At 48.4% G+C, this 18068-nt stretch overlaps 1 protein-coding gene across 3 annotated transcripts in view; it reads left to right on the forward strand.

The window, feature by feature from the left end:
• Window positions 1-18068, forward strand: part of LOC123370418 (sodium/hydrogen exchanger 10-like) — a 262362-nt gene that overhangs the window by 6725 nt on the left and 237569 nt on the right. For all 3 annotated transcript variants that reach the window (XM_045016987.1, XM_045016986.1, XR_006579406.1), the window contains exon 3: window positions 15463-15591. In XM_045016987.1, the coding sequence (XP_044872922.1) occupies window positions 15463-15591 (129 nt within the window). The remainder of the gene's footprint in view (window positions 1-15462; window positions 15592-18068) is intronic.

An 18068-nucleotide genomic window follows, 5' to 3' on the forward strand; every position in this document is an offset into this window, starting at 1 on the left:
ATCATGACGCCCTTTTAATGGAGTCCCCAGGGCTGGTTTTATACTTGCTGGGATCCAGGGCTGAAGCTGAAGCCAGAGCCCCACAGCCCAGGGCTAAAGCGGAAGCCCGAGTCTCACTGCCTGGGGCTGAAGCCCAAGGGGTTCAGCCCTGGGCAGTGGGGCTCAGGTTACATGACCCCCACCCAGGGCTTCAGATTTGGCCCTCCAGCCAGGCTTGGGTGTTGGTCCCTCCTCCTGGAGTCGTGTAATAATTTTTGTTACCAGAAGTGGGTCAAGGTGCAATGAAGTTTGTGAACCACTGCACTAGGCTTATTAGATGATGCTGGATTGGCATAATTGACGGTATTGGTATATCCCACCTGTAATGAACAGGGTATGGGCAGTCAGGCTTAGTGGTCCTTGCAGGAAGTCAAAAACAGACAGCATCAGGTACTAAGCCGAAGGTTAGAGCCAGACTCTGGTGCCGAGCCAGAGATCAGAGCTGGAGACAAAGTTGGGTGCCAGGCCAGGTGTAGAGCTGAAGATAGCATCAGGGGTAAGGCAGAGGAGCAGGGGTCTGGAGTAGGGCAGGACAGCAGGAACTGGGAGTAGATGGGGGTCTAGGATGGAAAGAAAGGAACCAGGAGCAGGCAGGAATGCAGGGCTCAGGAGTCAGGTGAAGATGAGGGGTCTGTAGTCACAGACAGCCAAGGATTCCTCTGGTTCAGTGGTTTTCAACCTTTTTAAATTTGTGGATCCCTAAAATATGTTGAATGGAGGTGCAGACCCCTTTGGAAATCTGAAGTCCGCAGACCACAGTCTGAAAATCAGTGGTCTAGTTGCTAGGGCAACTTCCTCTTGTTATTTCCTGGTTCATATAGTACTCCTTAGCCGGTTGAGGGGGTTGAACGTTTCCCACAATTTGGGAGTTTTGGGAGCAGGGTCCTCTGTGAACTAGACCATCCCATAGACCCTTCCCTAGTTACTTGAGTGAGTTGCAGGGTGGCAGTTATGTCCTGAGTGGTGCCTGGGGACCTGTGGGGAGGCTTGTGATCCCTCCCACCACCATGGATGCCTTTAGCATATTGGCTATCTCCTAGCTATCCTTATCGAACTTGGAAACCTGACTCCCCTGTTCCAGTCAGGGAAAATCTGTATCTACAGATCTGAGACATTTGGATCCTAAGTATTAAGAACTGACAGTCAAGGAACATTCACCTACTGTGGTACTTGATAAACTTTTTCACTGTCCAACATAAAAACAGTGATGCAAAGAGGTTTGTTTGTTTGGTTTTTTAAAGGAGACCTTGGTTTACTTGATTTTTGGCAAACACTTCAACGCACTCACTCTAAAACTGAAAATTTATTCATCAAACACAAGAAAGAAAAAAAAATGTAAAACAAGCATTTATATTGAAAATGAAATTGACTGATTCTGCATTGCAAACTTAATCAAAACCTTTAAAATCTTTACCTCCTTTTGGAGGTAAAATCTGAGAGTCTCATTTTCAGAAAAACTTTTTTGACAAAAAGGAAAGAGTTAACTTTACCCTCATTCCTGATGTATAAAGGTCTTTACTAGGGCTGTCAATTAGTCACATTTAACTCCTGTGATTAACTGAAAACAAAATTAAAGCATTCATTTTTTAAACATGTGTGACATCTGATTAAAATAGGACCATTGTTGCAACCACTGTTATATATTTGCAACAAATCTTGTACAAAATGTGGCATGTACGATGTCTATGAAAATGTTATGATTTTCTGGTTGTGATTATGCTGTCTGTATGCATGTATTATTCTTGCATTTGAAGTTATGAATATTGGCTCTATACCTGGATTTCAAATGATTGCTCCTGGGGTAACGCCCATAAGGTAGTTAGCCAGCACATCTTGGGGGGACTATTCAAAATAAGTGGCCCATCAAAAAGACACTTGACTCATAATGGACTCTGGGAGATAATGGACTTTCCTGCTGTGACAAAGCAAAATTTTGCATGGACATGTGACTTGCCCATGTGACTCCAAACTCCTATCTTTTACCTGTAATTTTCCATTAGCTGTGCTGAGGGCTTTGTTTGAAAGAATGGGTTTCCCTCCACATGGCAGAAGCTATAAAAGGCCCTGGAAATGCCTCTATCTTGCTGCAGCCTCTTTCCTGCTCAAACCTCTGGACTTTGAACTTCTGCTAATTGGAGCATTCTAACCAATGGGCAGAGGACCTTCCAATGATTTGGAAGCAACCAGAGACTTATCAAGCCAGCAGTTTATTCCATCACTGCTACAAGCCTGAACCAAGAACTTTGCAATTACTGTATGTATTTGATTCCTTTAACCAATTTTAACTCTCACCTTTTTTCTTTCTTTCTTTTCTTTTTTTTTTATGAATAAATGTTTATCAGCTAGATTTTTGGGTAAGATTTAAGTTATATATTGACCTGAGTGTGTGGCTTGTCCTTTGGGATCAGAAGAACCTTTTATTTGAAGAGATTGGTTTTAAAGAACCACTCATCTCTAAGTCTAGTGTTTTCAGTGGTAATATAAGGACTGGAATGCCTAAGGAAACTGCTTTCTTGACTTGTTGTTAGCCAGTGTGGTGAAACAGAAGTTTACTTTTGTTGCTGGTTTGGTATATCCTATGAGGGATTAGCCACCAGTCTTGGAGTGTATCTGCCCAATTTCTCAGCACTTTTTCCTGAATTTGGCATTCTCAGTTGTGACCCACTGAGGCATGGTTACAACGTGTTAATCACATATCTCTGGGCGGGAAGGGGAGGGATCAGCTGTGGAGGGATCTGACAGGGTGCAGTCAGGTGCAGTAACCCAAGCTGCCACCAGAGGGCGGGAAGAGAAGAGGAAGTGGCTCCCATCCCGGCTACAGCAGAGAGGTAAAGATCCTGATCCTGCCGTGCCCCATGGCCTCTTGCTCTGGGGACCACCCCATTCCCCCACTGTGCCCCATTGCCCCTGGCTGGCTCTTCAGTATGGTGACTGACCACCCCTTTGCCCTCAGCCAAACCTTTGCTCCAGGAACCACCCCAGCCCTGTGCCCCGTTGCCCCTGGCCGGCCCTTTGCTCCAGGGACCTTCTCCATGATCTGGGGACCAACCCCTCACATGCCATGTCCCAATACCCCCAGCTGGCCCCTTGTTCCGGGAGGTATTCCGTAGAGAATGGGGATCTGGCAAATTCAGTCTCCCTGCACTAGCCCCTCTTCCCCTGCGGCATGTGGAGTCCCTAAGATAAAATCCACCCTCCCTTGTATACAAGGGCTCACTCGGCTGAAGGGAACTCACCTAGCTCAGTGAAAGACTCTGTTTAACAATGTGATTAAAACTTTGATTAATTGTGCTTAATTATTTTAATCACTTGACAGCCCTAGTATTTACTTTTCCTGTTTCTAACAAATGGGAGCACATAAGGTGGAGGAGAGAGAGAATAGAAAAGGTGGGAGAAATGCAGCTTTTTTTTTTTTTTTTGGATTCTGGATGGCTCATCAGTTATGAATGGATGCTTTGGCTGGCAGGTCAGCTGTTGCTTGGACTCTGGTTTACATTCTGTTCAGGGATGTCATCTGCTTGGGTCTTTTCTCCTTAGGGCATGATTGTAGTCATTTCACTATGCTGATGCAGTGCAGCTGATTTCAGGATTTGATGGAAGGCAGAGAGAATGAGATATGGGATAGGAGTAAGTAAGTGGTGAGAGAAGCAGAAGGTAATACAAGGAAGAGAGGCAGAACAGGATCTTATGTGCTTCCATGATGCTAGCAATTAGGTATCCCCACTGATGGGTTGAGGACTGGATGTCATCTGCTTGAGTCTTTTCTCCTTAGGGCATGATTGTAGTCATTTCACTATGCTGATGCAGTGCAGCTGATTTCAGGATTTGATTTTCAGGACTCACAAGTGAAGAACAAAGTTCTTTTAGCAAGACCTAATGGCCTTCATCTCAGGAAGAAAGTCGTTCAGTCTGGTCTGCTTCTTTTTCTTGGTGGTCAGGGAAGATGAGATGAGTTGAGATGATGAACTGGCTTGTGCAAGGACACGGGATGATATATATATTTTTTTTTTCTTCAAAATCTCTTTTTAAGAACACCCAGAAAGAAAAAAGTGGGCTGAATAGTCCCCTCTCCTTATTATTTTGTCCACCAGTTAGGCCTAATATCCAACACACCAATTTTGTTTGATTAATTTCTGGTTCTCCATCTTCTGTTTTTAACAAACATGTTTTCTCTATAGTCCTTGAATTATATCGATATGACCCTTTTTTTTTTGTTTGGACTAATTTAGTCTCTGTCTGGTTCTCCTGCACCTGTTTATAGCATTCATTAGTAATTTGACTTATTTCCCATCAGCATTTATTGTTATTTATTGTGGCATCTTATGAACTTTCACATACTTTTTATGTTTGAGCTCACAATTGGGGTAAACTTGTAAACCCAGTTATCACAGCAGGGATTTCTCTCAGCAGTCTATTAATTTGAGGTCTCTGGAATCACCAAGACTCTCACTTGGCCGTATATTTAGCTCTCAAGTAATTTCTCCCACAAGTATAGAACACAGTAGAGCAAGTTGCTACAAATGATAGGTCAGCAATGTTTTATGTGCGCAAAGGGGGAGGACTTGTTCATAACAACTTTGCAAAAAGTCTGTATAGCTATGTCGGAGAAAAACTCAGTTCTCGCTTTTTGTTTGGGTGCAGCAAAATCAAATACTTTATTATTTCTCCAGTAATTACAATGGAGGGAGAGAGTGCCATAGGACACAGAGTCACCCCAGTCCTGGACAGGTCTCTCAACTGGTAAACAATTACAGCAAGCCTTTATACCTTTGTTACAGACAATTTCTAGCAATAATACAGACAGTAAAAAGCAACAAATACATTTTGTTTATACATAAGCCTTTCTGCTATCTTATTTGTCTCACTCCTAAAAGACGCCAGCCTGCATATTTGCAAGGTCGTAATAACTTTTTACACAGTTCTTTCTTGCTTCTAGAAGTCTAACGTCATTAGGGTTACAGCTAGGCTAACTCTTGCTAACTGACTGACATGCATTAAAATCCCCTTCAAATCCTTATTAATTCTTTCCCTGCTTCCACAGCTACGAGTCTGGTGTATTTTAGAGTCCACCCGATTGACCTACATGGTAGTGAGAATTCACAATGAGATCATCGGTCATCTGAGCAGGGATTCTACTCAGATGCACAAGTGGTCACTAAAGGATTCACTGACTTAGGACATTTTCAACCTTTGGGATTTTCTGAACATAGATCCTTTCACAACAAGATTCAACACCATGTGCCCACTTCTGTTCAAGAGCAGGCTCAGACATTTAGTTGATGACAGATGTGTTCTTTCTCAGTTGGAGGATTGATCTAATGTATTCTTTTCCCTCTTTCCCATTAATATTAAATGTGGTGGCAAAGACTCAGCCACAATGATACTAGTTGACTTGGTAGGGGAGAAACAGCAATGATACATTCTGATGGGATCCCTGGAGTACAACCTGGAACTGTGGGACCACTGTGCCCCCTTAACTCTGAAAGCTATGTTGGTGACAAGCAGCCAACCCCTTCCAGGCACTGTGATCACTCAGCCATCATCACGTGGAGACTCACACCCTGCAAAATTGCATGAATGCTCTCTAAGTCACTCATGAATCATACAGAGAGAAGCACCAACCAATTCCACCCAAGTCTTTCACCCCAGAAATATACCCCCTTGGACAGTCCAAGCTCATTAATTAGTTTGTCGCTTCCTCAAAGGAAAGTGGACATGTACCAGTCTTTGTAATCAGAGCCGAGATTTCCTGAGCACCTCAACCAAAAACACAGTTTTAAATAAAATATAAAATGGATTTATTAACGAAAGAAAGATAGATTTTAAGTGATTAGAAGTAGCAGGCATAGAGATCAAAGTAGGTTACAAAGGAAATAAAAATAAATTCACAGTCTAAATTCCACAGACTAAGCTAGATTGGAATCAAGCAGTCTTTCCCCCTAAGAGATGTTATAGGCAGCTCACAGTTCTCAATACACAGGCTGGATTCCCTTCCCAGCTTGGGACTAGTTCAAAGTCTCTGTCTTCCAAATGATCTTCCAGGTGTTGAGATGGGGGAGGAGAGAGGCCAAGTGATGATGTCACTGTCGCTCTTTTATACTTTCTTCCAGCTGCTAGAAGAATCTTTGTTGTGAAGTCGGGATTAGGCTACCCTCATTGTGTACGTGCCCTCTTTGAGGAGTCTCTGGGATAGTGGATTCTTCTTGATTGGCCATCAGTGCCTGTCTGGCCAGTGATAGTTGCTCCTTTGTCGTTGCTGAAAAGACCAGCTGTGGGCATCTTCCAACCTCACAATATATTTCAGTAACACATATAGCAATACTTCATATACAATGATAGTACATACAGTTCAACAGTATATTAAGGTTCAACAGATCAAGACTTTTAAAATAATACCTCGCAAGGCATGCATTGTACAAAACATATCATGATCATATGACAGTATTGAATATGGGGGTTCCAGAGTTCCTATTTTGAGGTACAGAGTGTCACATATATGGACTTATTTTTCTTATGCAAAGGAAATTACAGCTTCTACCATTAACACTGGATTTGCTGTTCCAGCAGCAAGGGAGTCTTTTATCCAGATCCTCAACTGTTACATCTAGCAGCTTGGGGAATAGGACTTTAACAGATTTAGAGAAATCTTGCTCCTTAGATGTGCAATGTGTTTCAAGAACAGTCAACAAGAAAATGTTATGATTTGATATAGAAAAGATTTGTTGTATAATTGCTTGATTTAAAAATTGGGTTTATTTAGTCTGAAGAAGAGAAGACTGAGAGGGGACATAAGAGTTTTCAAGTACATAAAAGGTTGTTACTAGGAGGAGGGAGAAAAATTATTCATCTTAACCTCAGGATAGGACAAGAAGCAATAGGCTTAAATTGCAGTAGGGGTGTTTTAGGTTGGACATTAGGAAAAACATCCTAACTGTCAGGGTGGTTAAACACTGGAATAAATTTCACAGAGAGGTTTTGTAATCTCCATAATTGGAGATTTTTAAGAGCAGGTTAGAGAAACATCTGTCAGGGATGGTCTAGATCAGCAGTTCTCAACCAGGGGTCTGGGCTCCCCTGGGGGGCCACAGGCAGGTTTCAGGGAGTCCACCAAGCAGGGCCAGTGTTAGACTCATTGGAGCCCAGGGCAGAAAGCTGAAGCCCTGAGTTCTGCCACCTGGGTTTGAAGTTGAAGCCTGAGCAACTTAGTTCTGTGGGGCCTGCTGTGGCATGGGGCCCCAGGCAGTTGCCCTGCTTGCTACCCCCTAATGCCAGTCCTGTCTTTTATATGTAGAAAACCAGTGGTGGTGGCACATGTGGACCATGGAGTTTTTATAGCTTAGTGTGGGGGCATAGAAAGAAAAAGGTTGTGAACCCCTGTTCTAGATAATACTTAGTCCTGCCATGAGTGCAGGGGACTGGACTAGATGACCTTTCGAGGTCCCCTCCATTCCTACGATTCCACAGTTCTATGATAAGGATATTGATCTTGCGTCAGCTCCTATTCAGTGTATTTTAGAATATTTATTTAACTTTAAAAATGTGTTTATTGGCTCACTTAAAGTACATTTAGCAGCAATAGTAGCTTATCATACATCTACTGATAGTAAATCTATCTTTTCACGTGACTCTTAAAAAGATTTTGAAGGGTTTATTAAACTTGTATCTGCCAGTAAAAAATCCAGTTCTTCCATGGGATTTAAACTTGGTATTAACAAAACTTATGTTTCCACCATTTGAACTCTGTCAGGGTGTTCTTTATTTCATCTTTAAATTAAAACAGCTTTTATAATAGCAGTCACATCTGTTAGAAGAATTTGTGAACTGCATGCATTGATTCTTGACCCTTCCTACACTGTTACTCAAAGTCAAAATTGTACTTAGACATCAGCCCATATTTTTTCCTGAAGTAATTTTGGACTATCATGTTAATCTGTTAATTTACTGGTCTTCTTTCCTAGACCTCATGCTCATAAGAGGAGTCTAGATTACATTGTTTAGATGCCAAGAGAGTTTTGTCATATTATGTGAATAGGACTGAGGAGTTGTAGGCTTCTCCCAAATTATTCATTTTCTATGCTGGAAATTTTAAAGGTCAAGCTATCACTACATAATCCTTGTCTAGATGGGTTAGGCAGTATATAGAGGAGAGTTATAAGATCTCTTCTGTTTCTCCTCCTGGGGGTCTTAGAACTCACTGCACACGAACAATAGCTACCCCTGTTATATGTGCTAGATGTGTTCCCCTTACTGAAATTGCAAAGCCACCACTTGGCGTTCTAGTCACTCTTTAACTTAACGTTATGCTTTAGATTTTGTAGCTAGATCTGAGGCTCAGTTTGGCAGAGTGGTGCTTCAATCTTTAATTAGGAGGACCCTGTGTCCCTCTACCTTTTTATTTACTGCTTGCCAAATGATCCCAAGAATAGAAATATGCAGAGGACACTTGAAGGAGAAATGAAAGTTACTTACATGTAGGTGGAGTTGTTTGAAATAAACTCTGCATATTCATATTCCCAGTCTGCCTTTCCCTTTTCTGCTGAGTTCTAATCAATTTTATACTCTATGTTAACAGTGGCAGGAACTGAGGTGGCACCATGCCCCCTTTTATAACCTCCCCCTCAGAATGTGCTTGAATGATGAGGGAAGGATTAGGAGGGGTGCATGTGTGCTCTAATGGATACTGTATCAGCAGGTTCTTCTTCGAGTGATTGCTCCTATGCATTCCAGTTAGGTGTGCGCGCCGTGCGTGCACGGCTCTCCGGAACATTTTTACCCTAGCAACTCCGGCGGGCCGGCTGGGCGCCCCCTAGAGTGGCACCGCTATGGCGCCGGATATATACCCCAGCCGGCCCGTCCGCTCCTCAGTTCCTTCTTACCGCCCGTGACGGCCAGTTGGAACAGTGGAGTGCTCTCTCACCTCCACAGCCCTAGCGTTTCTCCATCTCTTCAGTGTATATAGTTGGTTAACTTAGTTTAGTTGTTAGATTAGTTGAATAAGTTTAGTAGTTATAGTATAGTAAGGGAATTAGAGGGGTTAGCCCCTCTTCTTCCACAACCGGTGCGTGCTCATGCCCAAGGCACCGGGGTTTAAGCCCTGTGCGGCTTGCCAGCGGCACATGCCCATCGGCGACCCGCACGACTCCTGTCTGCGCTGCCTCGGGGAATCGCACAGGACAGATAAGTGCCCGATTTGCACGGCGTTTAAGCCGCGCACGAGAAAGGAGCGAGACTCTCGCCTTAAACAGCTCCTTACAGAGTCGGCACTTCAGCCTCCCACTCCGTCCCCGGCGCCGCCGAAACCGTCCTCGGCGTGCAGCGCACCAGCGGCACCGAGCCGTCCCGGTACCGACGCAGCTAAAGACTCGCAGACGGCACCGAAGTCCCGGCACCGTTCCCTCTCCCCACAGAGGAAGCGGAAGACGGCGCACGCGGCTCCTAAGCCTCCAACTTCGGGACAGCTTACCCAGCCATCACCGGCACCTCCGGCACCGGCTGTGGTAGTGCACAAGCCATGCACGGTCCCGTTGACTCTGGCACCTCAAGGGCCGTCGAGTCCGGTACCTCCCTGCTCCCCGGTGCCGACCGCGGTCGAGCTGCATCTCCCGTCCACGCCTGAGACATTCGCGACGGCGAGAGAGCTTATTGAGCTCGCAGAGGCACCTTGCCTCCGGCCCCCGGCACCGCCGGTGCGGGCTGTTCAGACGGGATGGACGGCGCTCCAAGCCTCGGACCCGATCCCGATACAGGCAATGGTCGCCGTCTCGTCGATCCCGATCCCGGCACCGATCTCCGTCTCGGTACCGCTCCCCGTCCCGGCACCGGTCGCAGTCCCGGTACCGCTCAGTATCGCGGTACCGGTCGCACTCCCGGCGACGTTCACGGTCCCGGTCACCGGACCGACGGTACCGTCGGAGGTCCAGCTCCCGGTACCGATCTCGACATCGCGACTCCCAAAGCCGCTCTCGTCACCGACGATCGAGGTCACGCTCAGGCTCCCGGTACCGAAGTGGTCGACGGTTCAGATCTCCATCCTGGCACCGTGACAGCCGGCACCGATCCTCGGCACCGTCTGGGGACAAGCTGCCTCCTTCCACGGCGCACTCCATCAGCGCCTCTGCCCCCCCGTGGCCTTCGCGTCAGCCATCCATCGCCTCCCAGGTGGGCAGCGGGACAGATCTCCAGGCTGCCACCCAGAGCCAGGACCTTGGACCTCAGCAGTGGGGTTTTTGGGTCCCCTGGGCCTACCACGAGCCCCAAGGGCTCCCCTTTCCCCAACGCCCAGCGGGTGCTGAACGCAGGGTGCCAGAGGCCACGGTGAGCAGGCCTCCCCCAACACCACCGGGGGAGACCCTGTCGCCATCAGGTCCCGCATTGCATCCGGAGCACGATTCAACTTCCCAAGCCCCGGAGCAGCCACCGGCAGAGGTGGTGGTACAGACTCTGTCTTCGTCTTCCTCTCCGGATGAGGCGGTGGCGGGTGCCGCTACGGCGGACCCTCCCCCGATTGACCTGCGGGCCCACCAGGACCTTCTTCGCAGGGTGGCGAAAGCTATTGACCTCCCGGTGGCAGAGGTCCCGGAAGACGAAGACCCGGTGACCAACGTCATCGGAGCGGAGGCCCCGATAAGGGTGGCCCTCCCGTTTATTAAGACAATACAGAAAAATGCCACTACCATCTGGCAGTCGCCGGCGTCCGTCCCTCCTACTGCAAGGGGCATTGAACGTAAATACTCGGTCCCCCCCATGGGATACGAGTATCTGTACACACACCCCGCTCCGGACTCACTCGTCGTTCAGTCTGTTAACGACCGTGAGAGGCACGGACAGCCAGCCCCGGCGCCGAAGTCGAAGGACGCCAGGCGCATGGATTTGTTGGGCCGGAAGGTATATTCGGCGGGGGGTCTCCAGCTGCGGATTGCAAACCAGCTGGCCCTCCTAGCTCAGTACACCTTTGACATTTTCGTGTCCCTCACTAAATATTCGGAGCTGATCCCGACCGCTTCCCGGCAAGAGTTCTCGGCTCTGGTTGAAGAGGGCAGGAAAGCCTCCCGGTCCTCCATCCAGGCTGCTCTGGATTCGGCGGACTCAGGGGCCAGAACTTTGGCCTCCGGAGTGACTATGCGGCGCATCTCCTGGCTGCAGTCCTCCACCTTGCCGCCAGAAGTGCAGTATACCCTGCAAGACCTGCCCTTTGAGACTCACGGTCTGTTCTCGGAGAAAACGGACTCCAGGATACAGACCCTGAAGGACGGTCGTATAGCTATCCGCACTCTGGGTATGCATACACCAGCTACCCAGAGGCGCTCTTTCCGGCAGCAACAACCCTACCGGCCCTTTACCCAGGGCAGGTCAAGGCCCTATAATAGTCGGCGCAACGGTCTAAACCGCCGTAGACCTTCCGGCAGCAGGCGCAACCAGGCCCAGGCGTCGTCCAAGGCCCCGCAAGGGCCCAAGCAACAGTTTTGATGGGACGCCCGAGGACGGCCCATCAGTCTATTCCCAGGCTCCAACCCCTTTGTTTTGCAACCGCCTTTCCCGCTTCCTCCGGGCGTGGTCCCACATAACATCGGACAGCTGGGTACTCCGTACTATCCAGTATGGTTACCACCTTCAGTTTATTTCGCCCCCTCCTTCCCGCCCACCTTCCCCGTCCCTCTTCAGGGACCCCTCTCACGAGCAATGCCTCTTGCAAGAGGTCGAGACGCTGTTGAGGTTGGGTGCCATAGAGGAGGTGCCGCAAGACAGGCGGGGCAGGGGATTCTATTCCCATTATTTCCTCATCCCCAAGGCGAAAGGAGGCCTCAGACCCATACTGGACCTCCGGGAGCTCAACAAGTACATGGTCAAGCTCAAATTTCGCATGGTAACCTTGGGGACCATCATTCCCTCCCTGGATCCGGGAGACTGGTTTGCCGCCCTCGACATGAAGGACGCGTACTTCCATATCGTGATCTACCCTCCCCATCGACGCTATCTACGCTTCATGGTCAACAGTGCACACTACCAGTTTGCGGTACTACCCTTCGGCCTATCCACCGCGCCGAGGGTATTCACCAAGTGCATGGCGGTAGTTGCTGCAGACCTCCGCCGTCGTCGAGTTCACGTCTACCCTTATCTCGACGACTGGCTGGTTCGCGGGCCATCCCAACAATTGGTAACAGACCAAATTGCCGAGATACTCTCCCTGTTTCGGGTACTGGGTCTTCTCGTCAATGCCGAGAAGTCCTCACTGACTCCATCGCAGAGAGTGGAATTTATCGGAGCGGTCCTCGACTCCACGGTGGCCAGGGCCTGCCTCCCTCGCACTCGACACCAGACGATGGTCTCCATCATCCGAGACCTGCACGCTTTTCCCACTACGACAGTTCGGTCCTGCCTACGCCTCCTGGGCCACGTGGCATCGTGCACGTTTGTCACCGCCTACGCGAGGCTGCGCCTTCGCCCATTTCAATCCTGGCTGGCGTCGGTGTACCGCCCGCACCGCGACTCCATAGACAGGGTAGTCACGGTCACGAAGCCTACCCTCGCTTCGCTCAGCTGGTGGCTGGACCCAGAGGTCGTGTGTGCAGGAGTCCCGTTCCGCCCTCCTCGTCCGTCCGTGACACTGACAACGGATGTCTCGGCGCTGGGATGGGGGGCCCACCTGGGCGACCTTCACACCCAGGGCCTCTGGTCGCCCCAGGAGCTCTCCCTCCACATCAACGTCCGGGAGCTGCGGACAATTCGCTTGGCGTGCCACGCCTTCCACGCCCGTCTGCAAGGCCAATGCGTAGCGGTGTTCACGGACAACACGACAGCGATGTTTTATGTGAACAAGCAGGGCGGAGGCCGCTCCTCCCCGCTCTGCAAGGAAGCGATGCTTCTGTGGGACTTCTGCGTGACCCACTCAATTCACCTGGAAGCGTCCTTTCTTCCGGGAGTGCAGAACACGCTGGCCGACCATCTCAGCAGGTCATTCCTCTCCCACGAGTGGTCCCTCCGTCCTGATGTCATGCACACAATCTTCCGGAGGTGGGGGTTTCCCCAGATAGACCTATTCGCCTCCAAGGAGAACAGGAAGTGCCACCTGTTTTGCTCGTACCAGGGTCGCTCGCCAGGCTCCCTGTCGGACGCATTCCTTTACTCCTGGACGGATCACCTCCTCTATGCCTTCCCTCCATTCCCGCTCGTGCACCGAGTGCTACTGAAGCTTCGGAGGGACAGAGCCCACGTCATACTCGTAGCTCCGGCCTGGCCGAGGCAGCACTGGTACACCCTGCTGCTCGAGCTCTCCGTTCGGGATCCCATCCCCCTTCCGTTATGGCCGGACCTCATCACACAGGACTTCGGCAGACTCCGCCATCCGAACCTGCAGTCCCTCCATCTTACAGCTTGGTACCTGCGTGGTTGACCCACGCAGAGAGGGACTGTTCGGCGGCAGTACAGCAAGTCCTGCTAGAGAGCAGAAAGCCTTCCACTCGCTCCACCTACCTTGCGAAATGGAAGCGGTTCGCGCTCTGGTGTGATCAACGAGGTCTCAATCCATTCGTAGTCCCTGTCCCTACCATCCTGGACTACCTCTGGTACCTTAAGGAGCAAGGTCTTGCGGTCTCCTCCTTGAGGGTACACCTGGCAGCAGTGTCCGCCTTTCGTCCATCTATGGAAGGTCGGTCCATCTTCTCCAACCAGATGGTTTCCCGCTTCCTTAAAGGCCTGGACCACTTGTACCCACCGGTGCGGCGTCCTGCCCCGACCTGGGATTTGAACCTCGTTCTGGCCAAGCTTATGGGACCGCCCTTCGAGCCTCTGGCCACGTGCTCTCTGCTCTACCTCTCCTGCAAGACAGCCTTCCTCGTCGCAATTACATCAGCAAGACGAGTCTCTGAGCTCCGTGCTCTAACGGTTGGTCCACCATACACCGTCTTCCACGGAGACAAGGTGCAGCTTCGACCACACCCGGCCTTCCTCCCTAAGGTGGTGTTGGCGTTCCACCTCAACCAGGAGATCTTCCTCCCGGTCTTCTTCCCGAAGCCGCACGCCTCCCCTCGGGAGCAACAGCTTCACACCCTGGACGTCCGCAGGGCCCTTGCCTTTTACATCGAGCGGACGAAGCCCTTCCGGCGTTCGACCCAGCTGTTTGTAGCAGTCGCCGACCGCATGAAGGGCGAGCCGGTCTCCTCCCAGCGGATTTCCTCATGGGTAACGGCATGTATTCGGACATGCTACGAGCTTGCTCGTGTGCCACCATGCCGCCTCACTGCTCACTCGACGAGAGCGCACGCCTCGTCGGCCGCCTTCCTGGCCCATGTCCCCATCCAGGACATCTGTAGAGCGGCCACCTGGTCTTCTGTCCACACCTTTGCCTCCCACTACGCGTTGGTGCAGCAATCCAGAGACGATGCAGCCTTCGGCTCAGCAGTCTTACACTCTGCCACGTCTCACTCCGCCCCCACCGCCTAGGTAAGGCTTGGGAATCACCTAACTGGAATGCATAGGAGCAATCACTCGAAGAAGAAAAGACGGTTACTTACCGTAGTAACTGTTGTTCTTCGAGATGTGTTGCTCCTATCCATTCCAGACCCGCCCTCCTTCCCCATTGTCGGAGTAGCCGGCAAGAAGGAACTGAGGAGCGGACGGGCCGGCTGGGGTATATATCCGGCGCTGTAGCGGCGCCACTCCAGGGGGCGCCCAGCCGGCCCGCCGGAGTTGCTAGGGTAAAAATGTTCCGGAGAGCCGTGCACGCGCGGCGCGCACACCTAACTGGAATGGATAGGAGCAACACATCTCGAAGAACAACAGTTACTACGGTGAGTAACCGTCTTTTCCACCATCCAGTCTGCACTGGCTTGGTGCATCCCAAGAATGTGAATATGCAGAGTCCATCTCAAAGAACTCTAGTTACAGGTAAGTAACCTTCATTTATTTCTGTATATAAAACTTCAATGTTTTCTCCCCAGGTATCTTTCATACTAGGTTCCTAGGTTTAGAGGGAAAGGCCTTCTGTGAAAGAGTTGTGCAAGGCTGTCATCTGGCAGTCTACGTATATTTGTTACAAGGCACTACTGACTTTTACTGTGAGCTTCATAGATGCTTGGCCTTAGATGGGTGCTGAGCATTGTCATTTTGTAATGGCCTTTTTCTCCCCAGCTGGGGAACCTGTGTGCACTGTTACTTGGAACCCATTGGTCCAAATTGTTAAAAGAGGCAGTGCAGTTTGGTGAGAGGAGAATGACAAATATTTAGAAGTCGATGATTGATCATATTGTCTTGACAGTTTGAACAGCAAAGGGAAATCAGTTGGTCCAGAATGATGATTACTTAATATCCTTGCAGATTTACAGATAGGAAAAAACCTTTTAATTCCCCCCCCCCATTCCATCCAATATATATGTATTTCCCAGAAATCACTTAATAAATGTACTTTACTTTCTTTTGTATTGTCAGTTTCGCGTTTTGATAGAATACGTTGCAGAAATTGATCCGATCCTGTTTCTTCATATGTTCACACCTGTTATAATATTTACTGCCGCTTTTGAAATGGATTTTTATATATTTCGGAAATCATTTTGGCAGGTAAGATGTGATTTCAGAAACTTCCTATTAGAGTTCATTATATGGAAAAGATAAGAGGTAATTGTGTCCTTGTTTTTCTTTGTGGCTGTAAAGTGGTTGCAATGGTTTGGTATACATTATAAATTATAAAAAGAAAAGGAAAAGCTTAATTGGAGCAATAGGACTTTAGAAACCTTTTTACTTTTTTAAATGTAGTGCCATCTCATCTGTGAGTTGGGAGTTTGCCTCTCTCAACCTGGAGTGAAGAAGAGAGAGGTCTTGGGGAGAGAGAACTGGGGTAGGTCATAGCCCTCAATTTCTCTGTCTTTCCAGTGCTGATCTTAAGGTCTGTGGGGGAGGGTATTAGAAAAGGTCTGCTCAACAGAGAGCTTAGAGGCAACTTCAGTGTAAAAGACCCAGTATACTCCTCAGGAAACTTCTGCCAGCCTTGTTTTCTCCTTCATCACCCTGTCAGATGTCCATTCAATCTCTTCAGGAAAGAGAGTTGTCCCATGGTTACCCAGGCTGCCACAAATTTTTCTGGAGTGAGTGCTCCTTTCAGCACCTCCAGCTAATTCTACTATCTTTGAGCATGAAGAGTTTCTTCTTTAGCATGCCCCCATCCCTCAACATCCAGAATTGTTCCTTAATCTTGAGAGGGGGCACAGGTGCTCCTTTCTATGCTGCAGTTCTAGTATTCCTCGACAGCTGTTACCAGTTAAACCAGTTGTTTAAAAGATGCTGATTTGGCTGGCACTGCCTGCTGCTGATAAGTAAAACTAGCTGAACAGGGAGAAAGGCTTCTACCTATGAAAAAAATAAATGGATGAGGATTAGTTGGTTGCACCTAAATATATAAAAATAATAAACAACATAGATGGCTCAGAAAGTAATACCTGTAGTTAAGGTTGCATGCATTTTCCATTATAAGATTTTGTTTCAGTTGCTTATAACTTTGACAAACTTAAACTGTTTGGGATGAAAATTTCCATGCTAGAGGTCTGTATAAATCAGAACGTGTCTGGCAAGTTTCAGCTAAAATGATAAAGCTGTTTCCAAGAACAAGGTTATGGAAAAACACGTTTTGCCCATGTAAAAGAATAATTCTTACAACTCTTTCATTGAAAAAACATAGCACCTCTGCTGTGGAACAAGATATTTTAAATTTGTCATTGGGGCAGGGTTGCTCTGGTGTCAGAGTTGTGCCTTTTACTTTGTCTGTGAAAATTTGCCCAAATTGGGCACGTGCTCAGTGGAGTCTAATAAGAGTTTGACAGCTAAATTCTCCAAAGAGTCAGTCTGCACTGAGCATGCTCTTTCCCCTTGCAACTCCTATATGCTGACCGGATTGTGCATGCGCTATCTCAGGGTTAGAAAGGACTAGCAGGACTTTCCCTGCAACTGCTTCTCTTGGCTGCTGGATGCTGCTTGGCATTGGGTATGTGGACAGAGAGCAGGCAGACTGTCTTTCCTGTGCTCTCAGTGCTCCTGGTGCTGGCACCTAGTCAGTGAGGAGGAGGAAACAGACAGACTTGAATGCAAAAGGATCAGGAGTGTGGGTGGAAGGGGTGAGATATGCAGGGCAGAGACACACAGGAGCTCAGGGGTGGAATTAGGAGCATGGGGGGACGGGAATAGCAGCAGGACAGTAAGGGGAGATATGACAAGTGATAAGGGAAAGAGATGCGGTGGAGGAGAGGGGAAAAAGCAAAGGATAAGGATGATAGGAGCAATGAGTGGGGACAGAGGCAGCAGTTAAACTGGGGGGAAATGGACCATGCCAGAGAGGAGCAGGAACTGAGGTGGTGGGGATAGGGCAGAAGGGGCCAGGGAAAGGCTTGTGGGGGACAGGGGCAGAAGAGTCTGTAACCACTAGTTACTACGTTCCCTGACATAATTTAGATTTTAACATATTATTCTTGAGTCTCAACATTCCTTTGCTTTCTAGTAAATAGTTGTGAAACCTTTTGGGTCAAGTGTGTTTCCATCCCCCTCTAGTGGCAGGTTCACATGGAAAAGTCTTATACTAATACCAGTTACTACAATAACTCAAGTGACAGAGGACTATGCTGTGGCTCTAGAGATCAACCCAATCTTGCTGAAGACCGTATTTGGGATCGTTATGGTTCCACAGAATGGAATTTTTGTTCTTTTCAGTTTTATGGGTTTTTAAAAAGGAAATTGCATCCAAAATTTTAAAAGAATATGAAGTTTGCAAAGTCCAGTATGCAAAGTTAGGAAATGATTGAAGTAAGTGTGCTCATGCAACCTTAATTGGCCCTCTTGTTTATGCATTAGTACAGTCTTTAGATACGTGATCTCACAGTATATTTTCTTCAGGATCCCTACCTCATTTAGTGCACTTGATGGACTGTGCTTTGGGAACTCATTCAGGATGTTAGGTGAATGAAGATCTTGTGTATAGGATTCCTGCCTCATTTGTTGCAGAGGTTGGAAAGTGTGATGAATGAGGAAGGGAACTGCAGGAAGAGAAGGGA

The sequence above is a fragment of the Mauremys mutica genome, chromosome 4 (genome assembly GCF_020497125.1).
Source record: "Mauremys mutica isolate MM-2020 ecotype Southern chromosome 4, ASM2049712v1, whole genome shotgun sequence".
Lineage (NCBI taxonomy): Eukaryota > Metazoa > Chordata > Testudines > Geoemydidae > Mauremys > Mauremys mutica.